The 20,464-nt window shown below is 44.1% G+C and overlaps 1 protein-coding gene across 1 annotated transcript in view; it reads right to left on the bottom strand.

Moving 5' to 3' along the window:
- The window catches only part of LOC126297508 (fez family zinc finger protein erm-like), a 193,281-nt gene that overhangs the window by 31,701 nt on the left and 141,116 nt on the right, over window positions 1–20,464 (bottom strand). The window contains exon 3 of the mRNA XM_049988393.1: window positions 8,728–8,842. Coding sequence (XP_049844350.1) covers window positions 8,728–8,793 — 66 coding nt within the window. The 5' untranslated portion in view covers window positions 8,794–8,842. The remainder of the gene's footprint in view (window positions 1–8,727; window positions 8,843–20,464) is intronic.

Genomic DNA, 20,464 nt, shown 5'->3' with positions numbered 1-20,464 from the left:
AGTAGATAAAGTCTTAGATAGGAACCCATTTCCGGAAACGTCATCCAACGTCGCTACAGAGCGTCGAAGTTATAGGCTCCGGCACCTGTAACTGTATGTATATGTATGGGGATTCCGTGATGATGTTACAAACTTTCAAGTATGATGGAAAACGATAAATGTATGAATTTGGGGTAAGGGTCCCTGTACCGTAAACGAACGCGTTGAAAGTTACAAAGGAACATCCTTCCGATACCTCTGACAGTGGAATACATTACCGGTACTGTTGTTGGTAAGAATGTACGGAATGCAACTTTCAGAGGTTAGGGACCAAACAATAAAATATGTGTAGTAAACATGCGCTCTAAAATGCATAACTGAGGAGCTATGAACACTTGTTCTCCTTCGCTAGTGCGAAATACATCTCCTCTATCGAACAAATGCTCATAGCTCTTAAGATAAGCACTTTAAAGCCCATATTTACTGCACATTTTTTTCTTGTTTTGGTCCATAGTACCACCTCTGTTAGTTGACTATCCCACATTTTTAGCAACAACAGTAGCGGCATATGTATTCTACTGTCAGAAGTATCAGAATGGGTTTCCCTTATAACTTGCGACTCTTCCGTTTCTGTAACAGGGACCCTTATCTCAAATTCATACATTTAACCTTCTCCATCATCCTTGAAAGTTTGTAACATCATCATGGAATCATCCTGTATATACATACATTTAATGGCACCGGCGCCTATAACTTCGACGTTCTGTAGCGTCGTTGGATGACGTTTCTAGACATGTATTCTTGTGTACAACTTGATTTACTAAGTCCCCTCTACAAAATAAGTGTATAACATGAATTGTGAAACACCCTGTATAAGCTCGACGAAGTATTGAAGCAATGTTTGATACGCTGATCCTTGATTTTTCCTTTTTTTGACGAAATTGCATTTTCTTGCGCTACGTGATATATCTGTATTGCTTGTCTTTTGCTACATCATCTCTCTGTTTCACGTTATATATCAACAGTTTTATAAAGCCAGAAATGAACACTGACGCTTTCAGTTTTTCTACAAATACTGTTTATTTTTTAGTAACAGACAGTAGGGTAACTAAGTGGAGAAAAGACGATCCGTAGGTTGTGAGGCCCTTTATTTATCCTCAGTCACTTTTTAGACGTGATCGAGCGGTTCTAGGCGCTTCAGTCTGGAACCGCGTGACCCCAACGGTCGCAGGTTCGAATCCTGCCTCGGGCATGGATGTGTGTGAAGTCCTTAGGTTAGTTAGGTTTAAGTAGTTCTAAGTTCTAGGGGACTGATGACCTCAGATGTTGAGTCACGTAGTCCTCAGAGCCATTTAACAGATCAGCGCTTCCGGTTTCTAGGGGACTCTAGCAAAGCACTGATCGCATACGCATACGAAGCGATCGAAATTAGTTAACGCCTGATAGGTTTGCAACACACCTTACGTACAGTAACGTGATTACAATCTTAATTGACCAAGGCTCCTAAGAAATCTGCCGTAGTCTGCACTTACTTACGATAGTCTACGGTAGCCTAAGGTAGTTTTACAACTCTAACTACACTCCTGAAAAACTCAACAGTTATGTACCTTCTTTCAGTCACATGTGACTCTAGATGGTTGGATTCTTTTTTCTTTTATTTTTATTTTTGTTCTATTTGCTGTGGCATTGCTATTTATAACTCTCGAATCGTTTGGTACAATGAGGTGTCACGAACCAGTCATTAAGATCACGTTGAGATAATGTTACGGAAGGATATAACTTAATGATACATCGATGAACCCCAAGACTAAAAATAACTACTCTGTCCGCAAAGTTCCCCTCCAGGTCCAGCGATCCATAAAACGAGAAAGCCGCGACTCGTATTGGAAATTGAGAAGGCGGAGCATCCACATCAGGGAGGGGTATTTGGGACCGTTGTCTGGCGTATTTTTGGCTGCGGCAAGCTATCAGTTAAATAAATATTTGCTCGCGTCATCTGGCGGAGGGGGCGGCGGCGAGACGGTGCACGTCGCGGCACGCGGGGGAGGATATCACCATTATGAGAACGTACGCGCCTCAATTCTTAATAGCGCCCCTCTCATTGTGCGACACCGCCGTCTCTCTCAAGACTTTGTTACTGCGGATCGCAAAAAGTGCCCCGATGAATCATGTACAAGCAATTAACGAAATACCGGCCGCGCGGCGTATCGACCGCAGGCGGAAAACGGCGCGGCTTCTAACCTGTAAACAAACACGCAGCAGCAGCCCTGCGCTCACCTTATGGGCTGCATTCGGAATTCTGGAAGAAATTAGGCATCTACGGTATTGCAGGACAGTACCTGATAGCGAACGCCACCATGGCACGCAAATTAACAAGAAGACGGGGAGAAATTTGACTGATGCGGTAGTGTTTTGTTTTGTTTTTAGATCAAAATTTGTGTTCGAAGAAATAGATTTTTTAATCCATGCACTCAGTCCAATGTTGCTAAGACCTGCAGACGTTCGACGCTTCGTGCAGGGATTTGCACTTGAACCTAAACGTAAACAAATATTAGAAATAAATGGCTGTAGCTCCCAAGTTCCATTAAGAAGACATCGGAGGTTCCCTTTGTCTGTCCTATGTGGTCTGTTTACTGTAGCCGAGTCGCTTTGACCGTCACTGCAAGGGAAGTTTTTATTACATTGGCTTTCGACTGTGTTGTCACACTTACGATACGGATAGTTTGAAAACTAGTCACCATCAAGAAATAAAAAGGATACTTCTTAATCCTACTTATGACAGAGCGACAGCCACATATTTCAAATCTAAAACAAGTCGTGGGCCTACTTTTCGCCTGCAAAATGCTGCAAAATCACAAACAAAAATCAAGTATTGAGCATAAATATACGTGTGACCCATTATTGTATGATTACACGCCTGGTAACCTTGTCATCATCAAATACGAGGGCTATTCGGAAAGTAAGGTCCGATCGGTCGTGAAATGGAAACCACAGCGAAAATCATAAATGTTTTACTAGCAACAGTTAGCTACACCTTCCAGCTAGTTCTGTACATAGTCGCCGCTCCGACTGGGACATTTGTCGTAGCATTGTGCCAGCTCTCCAAAACCGTTGTCACAGAAGTCATCCGCCTGCGCTTCTCTACACTGACCAGCAGCTTGTGGTCTGTGCCAAAATGTTGTCTTCATACTAGCGGTTCATGTGAGCAAACTTGGTAACCAGAGGTAACCAAGTCCGGGCTGAACCGTAGATGATCAAACACTTATCGAAAACGTTGCAGGAGCGTCATTGCCCCTGAGGTGTGCAGTCGAGAATTTTCAAGAAGGAGGAAATGGATGACAGTTACGTTGTGTGTTGTGCGTGAAACGTGGCGAAATCTGTGACGGGTACTCCTGCTTCGTGGGAGACACTATTTTCAGGCATCTTTACGTACGCATTGTGCGCACAGAACTGAAAAGAGCGACGTGACGCAATCGACGGGCATACTGGAGACACTGTCCAACACACCCCATATTTTACATTCAAGGATTCTATTACATTTTTCTTAATAACATTATTAATTATACTATGTCTAATTAATCCTTACCACCTAGAAGACCCAAAACTTCATCGGATTTTCACCTTGGCTTCCATATCGCGATCGATCGGACCTTACTTTCCGAGTATCCCTCGTATCTAGGGGAATGGATACAGATCGATTTAAAGTGGAAGGACCACATAAAAATAATCGCAGTTAAGGCAGACGCTTGACAAATTCACTGGAAGAATCCTCAGGTAGTACAGCGCATCCACGAAGAAGGTATCTACATCTACATCACACTCCGCAAGCCACCTAATAGTGCGTGGTGGAGGGTACTTTTTGTATCTAACAAAACCCTCGTTCAACTGATACCTAAATATTTCTCGTCAGTCTTGGGCCCTTACCAGATTGCGCTGACAGTGGAAGTAGAATAGATCCAAAGAAGAAGAGAGCATTTCGCCACCTTCACGAAGTCGTTACGGAGATGCTCACACAAGAGAGGCACCGTGCATGACGATGTGGTTTACAGCTCAAATTCTGAGAACGTACTGTCTTAGAAGAGTCGTCCAATATATTGGTACCTCATACGAAATCTCGTCAAAAGTCCGTCAGGGTAGAATCAGAAATATTCGGGCTCACACAGTGTCTTACCATAATCGCTACTGGAACAGCGGTGAGGATAAGTGACTGTTGTGCACTAAGTACCCACCGAGCGGGGTTGCGCAATGTTTAGCACACTGGACACATATTCGGGAGGACGAAGGTTCAAACCCGCGTCTGGACATCCTGATTTAGGTTTTCCGTGATTTTCCTAAATCGCTTCAGGCAAATGCCGGAATGGTTCCTGTGAAGGGGCACGGCCGATTTCCTTTCCCATCCTTCCCTGATCCGAGCTTGTGCTCCGTCTCTAATGACCTCGTTGTGGACGGGACGTTAACCACTATTCTCCTCCTCTACTAAGTACCTTCTCCCGCACACCATAAGGTACGTTAAGGAGACGTCTCTCCTAAGAGTCGTCCGGCGCACTTTCTCTGATGTTTCAGCAGATATTTGCAATTTCGTTTTTGCCATGTGTAGCTGGACAAATATTCATCATCACTTCTTTCATGCGACTCCCAATGTAGTCTGGAAGCCTCGGTTTTTCCCGTATTTAAAGCAGAATTTTACGCACCTGTTCGATAGAGCGGTCCCAAATTAGTCTAGCTTGACATCTGTGAAACTGTAAGAATACCAGCACTGCAGCAGCGACGGCACTGCCCTCGCCCACATTGACTGCAGTAGCAGCACTGCACAATCGCTACCGGAGTACTGGTTATTCTTCATGTTTGACTCTCACTGTTATCATACATCGATAACATAATACTACAATACACTAATTTTTGACCATTCCATCGAATCCAAACGTAAACTTCCTCTTTAAAAATCATTCTGCTTCTAATGGGGAACAAACCGAGGCCTTCCACCTACACTAGACGTCGCATGAAAGACGTGATGAGCAGTATTTGTTTTTGGTGAGTACAGCTACATACTGAGAAAACGAAATTGCAAATATCTGTCGAAACAGCAGAAGAAACGCTCTTGACGACTCTTGGGACAGACACCCTATACATGTATATGAGGAGCAATTATGCAAGATAGCAAAATACAATACGGCTGCCAGACAGTTTCTTTTGGCTAAACCAGGTTTCCATCCAAAAGTTTCTCTAACTGTAGGAATAGATATACGCCAAGAAGTGGCAAATATCGTTATTAGACTTAAGTTCCAAAAAACTACTTCAAGTCCCTGAACTTTGTCACTAACAAAATACAGTTGTGGCAAATGTATTGTCGTAGTGAAATGTGAGTCGTTCTTTTCTTTGGCAATCGAGACCTCCATGCACTCATCTGTGTCGTCCACAAGACCTACTACATAAGATTAGAAAACGTTCGATGCCTGTCCACCAGAATCAAGGAAGGAAGGTAAGAGTTAACATCCCATCGACGACAAGGTCGTTAGAGTGGAAGTTCGAGGAAGGATAGGGAAGGACACCTTTCGTGCAGTTTTTCAAGGAACCATCCTGAACTTTGCCTTAAATGATTTAGAGAAAACAACGAGGCTACATCACAGGCTCTGATGCACTGCTTCGACTGTTTGTTCGTTTGTGACGAAACGTGAGCGATCTACATCTCATCCACAGTAGTAAATCGGAGAACTTATCCAAATTATATAATCTGTAAATTGTTTCTTATATAAATTCACCTTACCATTTGAGTGCAGCTTCATATAGCTTTATTCGTCCAATACGCCATTGTGAACTTCGCAAAGGTTTTCTTGTGTGGTTGACGTTTTGCGACATTATTCTCGTAGAACACGTTCAAAAAATACCGATATCTTTAAAATCATCCACTCACTCCTTAGCTGCTGGAGACTGAATAGCATATTCGTAAAAGTTAGGCCTCATCGGATGAGTTTCCGTTGACGGTAAACCGTTAAAAACGCAGAATTTTATCACAGACGTTATTCCATTTCATCCATTTGAATGAAACAAACATATTGGACGATATGTACTATTATCATAAAAATTAATTTTCCTTACATCAACGCCTTCCCTCTGCCATGAGAACTTATGTCTTTGACTTCATACTCTTCTATGAATAGAGAAACGCGAGACTAAGACTCTCGATGATGGGTCCTTACAACACTCTTCATCACTGACACGCCTAAAGGCCGGGATGACTGAGCTGAGCTCTAATCTGTGGATTGGTGATATCAATGAAAGAGGTGTTGCAGTAATTAAGACAATGGAAATAAATTCCAGAGAATAGCGGGTCGAATAAGCTTTTGTGCCATCCTGATTTAGATTTTCGTGGTTTCTTTGATTCAGTGCAAGAATGGATGGAAGATCGACATTTAACGTGCAGTCAATATTGAGTTTGCCAATGAGGGGTAATCTAAGCTTTTCAAGCTGTTAGAACAGGTGAAAATAAATAGTCCCTTAGACGGTGAAGTTTTACATTTACTGAGAATTTAAGAATTTACAATCATATCTACACTTTCAATGCAACCCTACCGAGGAACGGGACTCAGAGGTTTAGAGAAAAGACTCTAATTATGGAGTAATTCCTTGTCTGACCATCCAAATTTATGTTTCCCACAAGGCAGATCCCAGGATCGTTCCTTTGAAAGGATCACGGCCGATTTACGCTAACATCCCATCTCTGCTCGTGCTCCATCTCTAATAACCTCTTCATCGAAGGTATTTTAGATATTAACTTACCTTTCATAAGTTATGGAGAGTACCCAGTATACCAGCATCATTCCCTCCTTTCCTACACTACATTCGTGAATGGCCAGCGGGAAGTCCTCAGCCGTTTTCAAAATTTGGTGAATTTATCTTTATACAGTCTCGAGAGCGGAGGTCCGTCCTGTCGGCATAATCATTACTCAAGCAGAGGAGAGGAAGTCGTGTGCGCTGTCGGACTGTGGACCGTGTACACTTCGTTCTGTGTATTATCTGTTAACTGGCTGTGTATCATATTTTCTGAAACGGAGATAGGAGACCAGTCCAAATTTTCCTAAGCAAGTGTGGAAAATCGCATATCTACTACGCTCTGGCTGGCTGGTGTACAAGGCTAGCGTTCAGTAGTGAGACACACAGATTGCTTCCGAGTGTAGTTCATCCAAATATCTCAAAAGCTAGCAAACTGTGCTTTAACATACAGGGTGTGGCGCTTAAATCTAGACAAATTTCAATTTGAATTTTGTGTCATATAATAGTTCCGCCAGAGGTCGCGACTGGCGTTCATGAAAGCGGCAGGCGTCTAGTGAACACTCAGAAACTCAAAAGGGCCGAAATGTTACGGACAACAGCGTAGTACAACACATGAGCCGCGATTATCGAAAGTCTTCACGCTGGGCACTCGCCCACTGAAATAGTTCGGCTCTTCGGGTACCCGAGATCAACTGTTCACGATATTGTGTGGCTTCGGAGAAGTCTGGGGAAGATTCTGCTAACCCGACTCGGAAACGCGTCTCACGAACTACGGCAGTCATGGAAAAGGCTCAGGCGCTGATTTAGGAGGACCCGGGGCAATCTCTGAGAAAATTGGCGTCAGTATTGAATGTCAGAAAGCGACGGTAGAGAAGGACGTTATCCGAGCCTTTTAGTCCGAAACTGGTTCGCGGATAACTTTGACATGTTCTGGCCTATGGAGTTCTGGCCCACGAACAGCCGGGATTTGAACCCCCTCGACTACTATGTTTGAAGCGTAGTCGAAAGTGTTACCAATAAGACGATGCACGCTAATGTTGCATCTCTATGAACTGCTATCGAAGCAGCCTTCGTGAATATGTCTTCGTTGTTTTAAAGAGAGCGTGCAATCGCTTTAGGACAAGATTGGAGGTGGTCACTGCGGCTTGAGGGTGTTACATTGAGTAATGGTGCTCTTGAAAGATACCATTACGTATATGTAAAAGGATTTTCATTTGTTTCAATAAATTTGCTTTATTTAAAAAAAGATCCATTTGTCCGGATTTAAGCGCCACACTTTGTATACGAACAGGTCAGATATCTGAACTAGTACAACTATTGTAATATAATACTCAGATTATTGAAGAAAACCATCTGTAGCTGTCGTATTGGATTTCTACAGGGTGGGCGAAAGAAAACTGGTCTGGAAAATATTTCACCATTCCTAAGATAGCCAGCCAAACTTAACATTCAATCCTGTGACGGATGATATAAGTTACGTTACCTATCTTAAAGAATCATAAAATAAAAGTGGCGATCAATTTTTTCCATTCGGAGGCTGTGCAGTCCAGAAACGGTATGCCAATCAGGCAAAACCGCCGTGAGCATTGAGGCAATCATTTCACCGACCACTAGGTTGAAGATACCTGTTAGGTAAACCACCGAGTGAAGAAGTCCTGCTGCCTGCTGACAGGTACCGTCGACCATTCAAGGTCTTTCTTAAGGGACCGAAGGCGTGCTAATCGCGTGAGGAGACTGTCAGACGAGTGCTCGAGTCTTTCCCACATGACTTGGCGTTAGGACATTTGCGATACGGGAACATGTATTATCATGAAGCAGCAGCAGTCCTTGTCGTAGTTTTCCTGTACGTATAACTTTCACTGCACGCCATAATATCTCCAGCGTCGTGCAGTACTGTGCCCCGATGATGGTAACACCAGGTTCCTTGAAATCAATAAACAATGGACCCCAGTAGTCAAAGAACAGGGTAAGCATCACCTTCCGAGCAGATGGCTGGCTCTTGCAATTCTTGAGACGAAGGGACAATGGATGGTAGCACTGCATAGTCGACCTTCCGCCTCCGGTTCCCAACGGCAGCACCAGCTTTCGGCGCCTGCAACAATGCGTTAAAGGAACGTTGGTGCTGTTGGGATGTATTTGGTAAGAACGTCGTCACAGTTCGCGTTTCCGCATTTATCACACACATGTCCGAATGACACGAATGTTACACTAATCCCTTGCCTGCCTTTCAGTTCTTATAAATCCGCATTAGAGTCACGTTACGCAGCAGCAACGTCCTCAAACAGAAAAATTTGGGTTGTCCCTTATAGTTTTGGGACAGTTTAATTTTGCTCAGCTTGTACATCATTGATGCATTCGCACACGATTGGGAAGAGCGGAAGTTCCCAGGCGACAAATTGCATACTCGAGAGGAGCTACGTTTTAATCCAGAGCCTAGCACTGACATTTAGTTTCCTCTTACTTTCTCTGAACCAGGTTTCCTCTGCAAGGGACACAGCCTGTTTATTTCCCTTCCTTTTTTAATGCCAGACTTTGTTTCGTCTTTATCGTCAGAAGGGCAGACTCTTGTCTTCCTCTACAAAAACCAAGCAGCGGTAAGAAATAGGACTAGCATTTCGAAGGATGGAGGTTCAAATATCCGTGCGGCCATCCTGATTCAGATTTCTATTGGTTTTACTCTATCGTTTAAGGAAAATGTCGAGATGATTGTATTGAAACGAAAACGTTCGTTTTCGTTCTATCAGAATTTATACGTTATCTCTTGTGATATCATCGTCGACTGAGCGTTAGATATTATTTTACCTTTCTAAACTACTACGCGAGCAAAACGCCGAGTATTTGGGGATAAGTTTTTGTGGCTTAACGCATCATTTTCGAGCCAGCAGGGATACAGTATCATAGCGGTGAGTATACTATTCGACTTTTAATACTGGCTGCGGCATCAAGAGCCGTGCAGGCAAGACAGAATACAACGTGCATCCACTGAGATCCAGGAAACACCGTCATCGTGTCTGGCTGACATCTTCCCTTTGCCGGCAATACTTTATTTATGACCAGAAATAATTTCACTCTGCAGAGGTGTGTGCGTTGATCTGAAACTTTCTGGAAGATTAAAGCTTCGTTTCTGTAGACCTGAGGCAACAAATTATTTAACGACGAAAGACAAAGTTACCGAGTTCGACTTTCGGCCCAGCACGTAGCTCTTTCTTACAGGGAGAGTGAAAATTCATTCTGGCAACAATATCCCAGGCTGCTGCTAAACTATTTCTCCGCAATGTTCTTTCTTTCAGGACTGCTAGCCCGGCAAACTATGCAGCAGAACTTGTGTGAACGTTGAAAGTGAAGTTATGTGTGGCGGGTGGCGACTATCTGAATAGCTCGGGTGGTGAAAGATTTGCCTGTGATAGGTAGAAGTTCCTGTTTCGAGTCATAGTCAGTACATAGTTTTAATATTCCATGAAGTTTCGCTTTACTTATGATCTGGACTTGATTACAATAAGCGTAGTTGGTTTCAGACTGCACACTTTTATTAGGCTGCAGGATGGTTTGCGTTGCGTCGTCGAAGGCGGGGAATTAAGGTTTAATGTTCCGTAGACAATGAGGTCTTGAGAGATCGAGCACAGCCTAGCATTGGGTAGGGTACGGAAGAAAATCGGCCTTGTTCTCTTCAACAGAAACCAATCCGACATTTGAGGAATACCTGAGCCTGGCTGGGCAGGGAAGATTTGATGTACGGTTGTAATATTGCGAGTCTGTTTGCTATCAGTACTAAACCTCTCTCTCTGCCAGGATGGTGCACGCTATAGACTTTTTCATTTAATAGAAATTATGGCGAAAGGAACGGGAGTGAGTGGTCGGAGGCATCAGAGCCTCTCTCGCGACCTTGCAGTGGAAAAGGGGGAAGGTACAAAAGAATGTTAATCCGTACTCGGTGTCATAACACTATGCTTCTCTTTTCAGTGTGTCTCGTATGTCGTTTAGTACACAGTTTCATATGAGGTAAAGAAACTAAGAACGCCGGAAATAAAATATTAGTCACCCCCTTAGAGGAACACGTTTCCGCTTTGAAGCACTGTTAAGTGGTGTAGAACTGATGGTACCTAGCTGGTAACCTGATTCTCCACTGCAGACATAGGATACGGCATTGAAAGTGTGTGTATGTGCTAGTCCGTCCTATGGAATCAACACAGTAAGGCCGGAGGATGTGGCCGAGCGGTTCTAGGCGCTTCAGTCTGGAACCGCGCGACCGCTACGGTCGCAGGTTCGAATCCTGCCTCGAGCATGGATGTGTGTGATGTTCTTAGGTTAGTTAGGTTTAAGTAGTTCTAAGTTCTAGGAGACTGATGACCTCAGCAGTTAAGTCCCATAGTGCTCAGAGCCATTTGAACCATTTGAACACAGTAAGGTGGGTCGACTTCGTGTTGTGACAGAATGACAGATGGTTCAAATTGGTTCAAATGGCTCTGAGCACTATGGGACTTAACTGCTGAGCGGTTGCGTGGTTCCAGACTGTAGCGCCTAGAACCGCTCGGCCACCCGGCTGACGAGAAATGGAAGCTACCGTGTTTGGATTTGACCATCGTGAATTAAGTTCCGCGATTTGCTTTGATATCAGCGTGGACTGTCAAACCAAGGAGTGCTCTACCACTGGCAACCTGCCCGCATCTCGTGGTCGTGCGGTAGCGTTATCGCTTCCCACGTCCGGGTTCCCGGGTTCGATTCCCGGCAGAGTCAGGGATTTTCTCTGCCTCGTGATGGCTGGGTGTTGTGTGATGTCCTTAGGTTAGTTAGGTTTAAGTAGTTCTAAGTTCGAGGGGACTGATGACCTGAGATGTTGAGTCCCATAGTGCTCAGAACCATTTGAACCATTTTTAAACTGGCAACCATGTAACACAGTGTAAAAACAACGGTCGTCCAAATATCGTAACCGACACGGACCGGAACGATGTTCACGTGTTGTCAGGGACAATCAGTTTCAAACCCTACAGGAATTACTGATGTCACTGAGTGATCTCAACGCCGCTGAAAATGCTTGAGACTACACCTTGCGTCAGTAAAGTTGTGAGACTGATTTTAGTCCTGGCGTGTAAGCGACGTCAGCGCGGTTACTACAGTGGTAGCTTAAACTAACAGCTCCGTCTCTAATGAACTCGATACCGACGGGACGTTAAACCCTAATATTCCTTCCTTGAACTAATTACTGTAACCAAAAGGTGTGCATTTCAGCAGTCAGCTGTGAGCAGGCAGTGTTAAGTAGTGGGCGTACGGCCCTAGTGTGTCAACACAAGTAACAATGAAGCAATATCTGTATATCAAATGTTCAAGACATTCTCCAGGATGTTCTGAACAAGCGGAAAGTGTGTCCGAGATTTTTCCCGCACACCTCGACTCCAACGACGCGTTGACACCTGCCGTAACTTGACTAAAATGGAATACGTGGTCAATTCTCTTCTGGAAAAAATCATCACGAGTGACGAGACTTGGTGTGGTCAAGACGAACCTGTTACAAAACGACAGAGTACAGAAATACACATAATTGACACTGAAGCCAACGTGATGTGCGAATTGAATAACATCTGAAAGAATAATATTTGTGACAATTTCACATGGTTGTACGGAGGTTCTGTGCGTTATACTCAAATGGGGGGAGACTATAAAGGGCGTTTCCCTAAGAACGTGCAAAAATTTGACAGGACACACAGGATGCTTCACTGAACAATTTGAGGTAGAGACTCTGGGGTCGGAGAAGCTAACTTAAGGAAATTTGGAAATTGGTGGTGAGTGCTGCGGGACCAAACTGCTGAGGCCATCGGTCACTAGACTTCCACACTACTTAATCTAACGTAAACTAACTTACGCTAAGGACAACACACACACCCATCCCAAAGTGAGGACTCGAACCTCTGACGGGGAAGGGGGGGGGGGGGGTGCCGCCAGAACAATGGCAAAGTGCTTGAGACCGCGCGGCTAGTTTAAGGAGGTAATAGAAATAAAATCACAGTAATGTGTACTTTTTATTTACATTAGTTAAAGTTAACTGTAAGTACCTTCACTGACACAATGAACGTACCATTTGTACTGTACCTTACAAACTGTGCTGAAACTGATGGCCATCAACCTCAATGCAAGCATGTCATCGGCGAACAATGTTCTCACGCACCCTGACAAATACCCCTGGTGTGTTTCGAATCACAACACAGGCAGGTACAATTCTGGCAAATAATTCCATCTTCGTATCCACTGGAGTCTCGTACACAGTGAATTTAGATATCCCCACAGAAAATACTCAAGGAGATTTAGGTCAGGTGATCTCACAGGACCTCCCCTTCCAATCCAGCGACAAGGAGATACTGGACCGGCACTGCTCTATCGTATTGTAATGTACATCTCTGAATAGCACTGAGTAGTGATGGTCCTGTCACGTTCTGTCATGGGGCAATGTAAATACGATACAACAGAGCCACCTAACGGACAAGTAAAGTAAACAAAACCTGCATCATGACTTCCTGATAATCAGGCTCGTTCCGTGCAGGAAATAAAGAATGTACATGTAAATAAACAGCACTGCACTTGTATACTGGTACGCATGTCAGTTGTAAATAAGCTGTAAAACAGTAATGCGAAACAAAGTTGTAGACGAGTTTACTTCCATATATTCTCATGCTGGCCTCTCCGACCCCAGGTTCTCTTCCTCAAATTGTTCAGTGGAGCGTTCTCTATGTTCTGTTACATTTTTGCACGCTCTTAAGGGGACAAGTTGTGCAGAACACCTGTAAGGTTAAAAATAATTAGTTTAACTTTTCCTTTTTTATCTATCGAGCCTCTTAACTTTCTGGTCTAATATGATATACGGAACAGCGGGAAAAACGCAGCAGTCAACGTTACTGCTATTTGGAAGCTAAAAGCTCTAACTATCAATTCTTGGCTTCACCTGGATGCAGCATACCTAAATAAACTTGTGTTCTCTGTTTATCGCTGATCTGAGGCTATTCAGTATTATCGTTATGTCTAATGGCGTGGCGGGCGGGGGGGGGGGGGGGGGGGGGAGGGGAAGGTGACTGATTTTTTGTACAAAAAAACGTAGCGAGCATTGAAAGCGCAACAGAATACTTGGTTCTCTGCGTATTATCATATTTCGAAAACATTCTGCCAATGTCTTAAGTTCTTGCCGGCCGTGGTGGCCGAGTGGTTCTAGGCGCTACAGTCTGGAACCGTGCGAACGCTACGGTCGCAGGTTCGAATCCTGCCTCGGGCATGGATGTGTGTGATGTCTTTAGGTTAGTTAGGTTTAAGTAGTTCTAAGTTCTAGGGGACTGATGACTACAGAAGTTAAGTCCCATTGTGCTCAGAGCCATTTTTCTTAAGTTCTTAAGAACTTCAGAGATGATTTGACGTTAATATCTGAAGTGATTTACTCTGTATAATCGATAAATTACAACATTTGTCCGTGTAAGTCACTTTTTCGTTCTTCCACGACGTGTTTCGAGTCCTTGCATTTCATCTTTAGGTGGATCACTGACTACATTACAAATTCACTTGCCGAATGTAGCCGGTTGTCTGTGTTGAACTTAAGTTCATCTAATAAATCATAAACAGTAGCAGCTTCCAGACCACAGTCCAACACGGACGCCGTAACGTAATGCCTCGTACTGTGTATGCCAATTTCTTCTTCGACCTCGTGTAATGTTATCCGGCTTTCCATATCCAGTAGTAAGTGAAACGTGTTTCGTACTCCTATTTTTTTACCTACATCTTTTCGAGGCCGTGTGATGTAAGACGGCGCCGTATTCGAGATAAACGGGAAATTCGTGAAGCGCGAGAGGTGAGTGCAGTTACAAAGAAATGGCGCACAGAGGCTGTAAGCCGGTGAGAGGACGACGCCCTGTGGGGACGGGCGCGCCATTGTGGCACTACACGGGGGAGTGCGCCTGTTAAGCCGCTGTACACCACGCACCACACAAACAGGAAGCGACGCTGCCATCACGGCTCGGCTCACCACTCGGATTACACACAAAAACGCAACTTTTTAAACTTTAAAACTGGACGTACATCATTATTGTCTTTTCTCAGATTTATCCTTTGGCGTCACTTGCACTCCCACTTTTCCTCGGTTCACTAGTGATGGCTACCCTACAATCGCAGATGCAGAAATCTTTTATTTCTGTGATCTGAAGTCTTTCCTGTGGCCAGACACTTAGACATGTTGTTAGATCTTCCAACATATCTATCTGGGTCCGAGACGGAAACCTAGCTCTAACCATCGAATAATGTACAGTTATTCAATTTATGAAACTCGAAAATGTGCTTCGCGAGAATGTGCTTCTAACGACACAGTTAATGGATCGCAACTAGGATCCTTCACGTGCAACACCAGCGTCCGGAAGCGCGGTGTGCTGACGCCACACACCTCCATTCCGCATCGTGACGCCATTGGCAGAGGACACGGCGGTCGGCGGTACCGATAAGCCCGTCAATGCCTGAGGGCGGAGATTACATATGCAACAGACACCGACATGTGGTTACGAAATCGAACGATCTCAAGCTATTGATATGAAAAAAACAAAGAAAAGGCTTTATTTACCTATTGAATACTGAAAAATATTTTTATCTGCAAATGTGCTTATTAAAAACTTGTATGACCAATACATAAACAGTGGTGACGTTTGACCACTGTGTGATCAAAATATCCGAACCCACCCCCCTCCCAAAAAAAACATACGTTTCTCATATTAGGTGCATTGTGCTACTCGACGTCAGCGACCTCAGTAGTCATTAGACATCGTGGGACAGCAGAATCGGGCGCTCCGCGGAACTCACGGACTTGACAACGTGGTCAGGTGATTGGGTGTCACTTGTGTCACACTTCCGTACACGAGATTTCCACACTCCTAAACATCTCTAGGTCCACTGTTTCCGATGTGATAATGAAATGGAAACTTGTGGGGTGCACCTACAACACAAAACCGTACAGGCCAACCTCGTCTGTTGACTGACAGCTGAAGAGGGTCGTAATGTGTACGAGGCCGACATCTATCCAGACCATCACACAGGAATTCCTTACATCAGGATCCACTGCAAGTACTATGACAGTTAGGCGGGAGATGAGAAAACTTGGATTCCATGGTCAAGCGGCTGCTCATAAACCACACACCTCGCCAGCAAATGCCAAACGACGCCTCGCTTGGTGTTAGGAGCGTAAACAGTGGACGACTGAACAGTGGAAAAACGTTGTGTGGAGTGACGAATCACGGTACACAGCCTGGCGATCCGATGGCAGGGTGTGGGTATTAACGAATACCCGGTGAACGTCATTTTCCAACGTGTCTAGTGCCAATAGTAAATTATGGAAGCGGTGGTGTAATGGTGTGGTCGTGTTTTCCATGAGGGGGCTTGCATCCCTTGTTTTTTTGCGTGTTACTATCACAGCACAGGTCTACATTGATGTTTTGAGCACCTTGTTGCTTCCCACTGTTGAGAGAAATACGGGGATTCCGGTTGCATCTTTCGACACGATCGACCACCTCTTCATAATGTACGGACTGTGGAGGAGTGGTTACATAACAATAACGTCCCTGTAATGGACTGGCCTGCACAGAGTCCTGACCTGAATCCTATAGAACACCTTTGAGATGTTTTGGAACGCCGAATTCGTTCCAGGTCTCACCGACCGACACTGGTACCTCTCCTCAGTGCAGCACTCCTTGAAGAATGGGGTGCTATTCTCCAAGAAACCATCCAGAACCTGATTGAACGTATGCCTGCGAGAGTGGAAGCTGTCATCAAGGCTAAAGGTGGGATACCATATTGAATTCCAGCGTTGCCGATGGAGGACGCCACGAAGTTGTAAGTCATTTTCAGCCAGGTGTCCGGATGCTTTTCATCACATAGTGTATGTTGGGATAGACACGTAGACAGTACCAAGTTATACTTAGAAATTAATCACGGAATAATTTGACCCATGAGATGGACTCGCAGATAAGGTGAAAAATACGAATTATAGGCAGAAACGAAGTGAGGATCCTAAGATGTAATGAAAATCTGCTTTGAAAATCCAAAGAACTAATTTGCAGCTTAGAATCTACAAATACTCTTCAGCCATCAGTACATGTTCCTCACAGAAAAACTGAGCATGAGCTTAAACTACCGAAAACGCTGAGAGAGGCATAGAACTAGTTACGTTAACACTCTCTGTTGGTAAATGGAAAAGAAGGAAATATATTATATGTTGCAGTATAAAGTATTCTACATTACACAACTTATTGGGAGTGGCAGAGTATAGACAGAAATGGAAATGTAAAGGTAACTCTTAGAATCTCACACCTGAGTAAAGTTTCATCGCCAGAATTAGTCTAGCTTAGTCAGAAGAAGGTGCTAGGTCTGCACATTTTCTGGTCTCCAGATTGTATGCCAGTGTCGTGGAATAAACTCTAAATCTCTCTTAAATGATTCGTGGTGCAAGATTATTAAAGACAATTGCTGGTTATGCCTTCACCACATGGAGAAAATCTTGAAGCTCCCTAAATGATTTTTGAAAGTAATAGGTTATACATCACCACTAGGCTACCTATCACCCTTTCTTTCATTTCATTGTCATGCATATAACAATAAAAACACAGAGTTGACAGAAATTTCACAAGATAGTTACTAAACATGGACAGGCCGGGTTAAAAACATAAGCAGTAGCTTTAATATGTACCAGAGCATATCTTATTGCTCCAAGCATACAAAATTACACAGTTTTCGTCCAACAAGGGAATCTGCAAAGACTTACAGTGCAGGATCGGATATGAGAGTTTCAAGAATGTAAAACTTAAGTGCTATAGTCTATGTCATCGTTTGATGAGAATATGTGATTCCCATCCAACAGAACCAATGTCTGACATTCTACATCACAGTAAATGAAATAACTCTAAGTAATGTAAATATCTCGTCACGATCAGATTAGAAGTGCAGTCACCGCCCATCACCTGTCTTCTCTTTGGTAATGAAAAGAAATGGGTCACGTGATAGTGTTGGCACAGCTCCATGTTGTTACAGAAATCGTACACTTGACGCCACCCACATAGGCTGTTTAAACACTGTACACTAACAGACATCATTTTCGTAGCTTTAATTTTTGCCTTTGTCTTCTCAACCCACTTCATTTTCGGTAATTCAGGGACGTTTTAAGCGTCCCCGACACCTCTTTATTCTGCATTTCTCGTGACATATGCAAGAGTCAATATATAATCAGTTTCGCTATGCTGTGTTCATAGATTTCTTTAGATGTGGACATAGTCACTTCTGACTAATTAGCCTCGAAACAAGGCGTGGTGAGCATCTGACATTCGTATTTTTATTAATGAAGTAACTGATAAAGTGGCGCTAAATAGTCAAATATTCTAGTGCAGTATGGGGCAGACGACATGCTGTTGACCAAAACGTCTATGTAATGAAATATATTGACCATCTGAAGATCGGCGTGGTAGGCCGAAACGCGTTATAGCAGTACAATAAAAAATTGAAAAAGTATTTGTGGCTGGTTGCTTCATTCACCGACGGTAAACAAATTGCTCGTTAGGGTAAACATTCAGCACGTTCCTGTGTATCTTTCCCGTCACTGCAACCAAGAAACGCTCGTTCGAACTGAGAACTGTCAAGTAAAATAATGCCGAGTAACAAATGCCAGTGGCGACGCCGCGTTTAGCCAGTTGGAAATTCGAGTGGTTGCAGCCAGGGAGAGCCGCGTGGGAACTCGTCACCGTCGATGGAGAAAGCCTATTCACCTGCAATACATGGAAAGAGACTAGAGGCTAACTGACCTTTTTAAGTAAAGTTCTTAATATCCTTTAAAGTGATAGAAGCAACGCAATGTTATGGTGTAAATGGTGCAACTCAAGACAAAGGTACTATCAGAGTTTGAGCCTATGATACTTTTAATGAAGACATTTTCGTTAGGTTCATCAAGAAATATTCTTCGCAGGCAGTACATGTGACTGAGATTGTGTTAAGAAGAAATGTCAACCACATAGATAACGTGTAAGTCCTTATGAATTTTGTTTCCCTTTAAGGAAGAAGTTTATTTTTACGAAGGAGAGATCTTTTTGGGAAGACAGCTTGTTTAGTGAAGTGTTAACGCTGGAGAAGTCAATACAGGTGAGTGTGAAGTAGGCTAAAATGAAGGGCAGAGCGCTGCCTCCCCTCCCCCCTCCCCCCCCCCCCCCACCACCACCTCTACAACCACCGAGAAAAAGAAAGTGTTGGAAGCGCACATCCTGCAAAGGACAAAGAGATTCACGTCCGGAATATCGCTCAAGTACACTGCTTTAACTTGTCACAGGTGCTGAAACTCCAATCTGTTGTTTAGTGTATGCGATGAATACATTATTTTGTAGCCACTACTGGGCGCCCGGATCACTAGTTTGGCGTCCAATCGGCGAGTAGGTCTGTAGTGACGGAGCAAAAGCTCGAGCTAGAAAAGATGGGTAAGGGAAATGGCCGCGGCCTTTCCGACGGAACAATTCCAGCATTTGCCTTAAACGGTTTAGGGAAACCACAGGGAACCTAAATCGAGGTGGGTGTACGAGAAGTGACAGAGACTCGCAAAGAGTGACGGACGGGGAGAGAGAGAAAGAGAGAGAGAGAGAGACAGACAGACAGACAGACAGAGAGGGGGAGGGGGGCAGATAGAGACAAACAGAGACTGACTGACAGACAGACAAACAAAAGAGGGAAAGAAGATTTTGGTACGAATAACCGGCAACAAAGAAGTAAGATGAAGCACTGGGTCGAGTTAAGAAAAGAAATCTCTAAGACCCTTCAAAGGATCCAAAGAAACCATTCCGGCATCCACCTTCAACCGGTTTAGGGATATTATGAAGTTGTACACTGAGGTGAAAACCGTCATGGGACAACTCTTAAAATCGTGTCGGACCTCGTTTAGCCCGGCGTAGTGCAGCAACTGGCTTCAAGTGGACTCTACAAGTCGTTGGAAGGCTTCGGCAGAAATTTTCAGCCACGCTACCTCTATAGCCGTCAATAATCGCAAATGTGTTATTAGTGTAGGATCTTACGCGCAAATTGGCCTCTCGATTATGTCCCGTGATTCACGTCGGACGATCTAGATGGTCATATCATTCGCCCGAAAGATAAAGGATATTCTTCAAACCAACTGCGAACAATCGTGGCCTGGAGACATGGCGCATTTTCATTCGTAAAAATTCCATCGTTGTTTGGGAACACGAAGTCCAGGAATGACTGCAAATGGTCTCCAAATAGCCAAACATAACCATTTCCAGTCTACGATCGGTTCAGTTCCATAAAAAACATAGCCCATACCATTATGAAGCAACCATCATCTAGCACAGTGTCTTGTTTACAACTTGGGACCGTGGCTTCGACGGGTCTGCGCCACACTCGGATCCTACCGTCAGATCTTACCAACTGCAATCGGCACTCATCTGACCAGGGCACGGTTTTCCAGTCGTCTAGGGCCTATTCGATACGGTCACGGCCCCAGGATAGACGCTGCAGGCGACGTCGTGCTGTTAACAAAGGCACTATCGTCTGTCGTCCGTTGCCATAGCCAATTTACGCCAAAATTAGCCACACAATCGTAACGGATACTTTCGTCGTACGCCCCACATTCGTTTGTGCACATTTGGTGCAGAAGTTGTTTTTGCTTCTAGCACTGACAACCCTACACGAACGCCGTCGCTCTCTGTCTGTTAGTGTG

The sequence above is a fragment of the Schistocerca gregaria genome, chromosome X (genome assembly GCF_023897955.1).
Source record: "Schistocerca gregaria isolate iqSchGreg1 chromosome X, iqSchGreg1.2, whole genome shotgun sequence".
NCBI classification, from domain to species: domain Eukaryota; kingdom Metazoa; phylum Arthropoda; class Insecta; order Orthoptera; family Acrididae; genus Schistocerca; species Schistocerca gregaria.
Note: the sequence above shows the minus strand (reverse complement) of the source record. Positions and strands in the feature narration are given on the sequence as shown.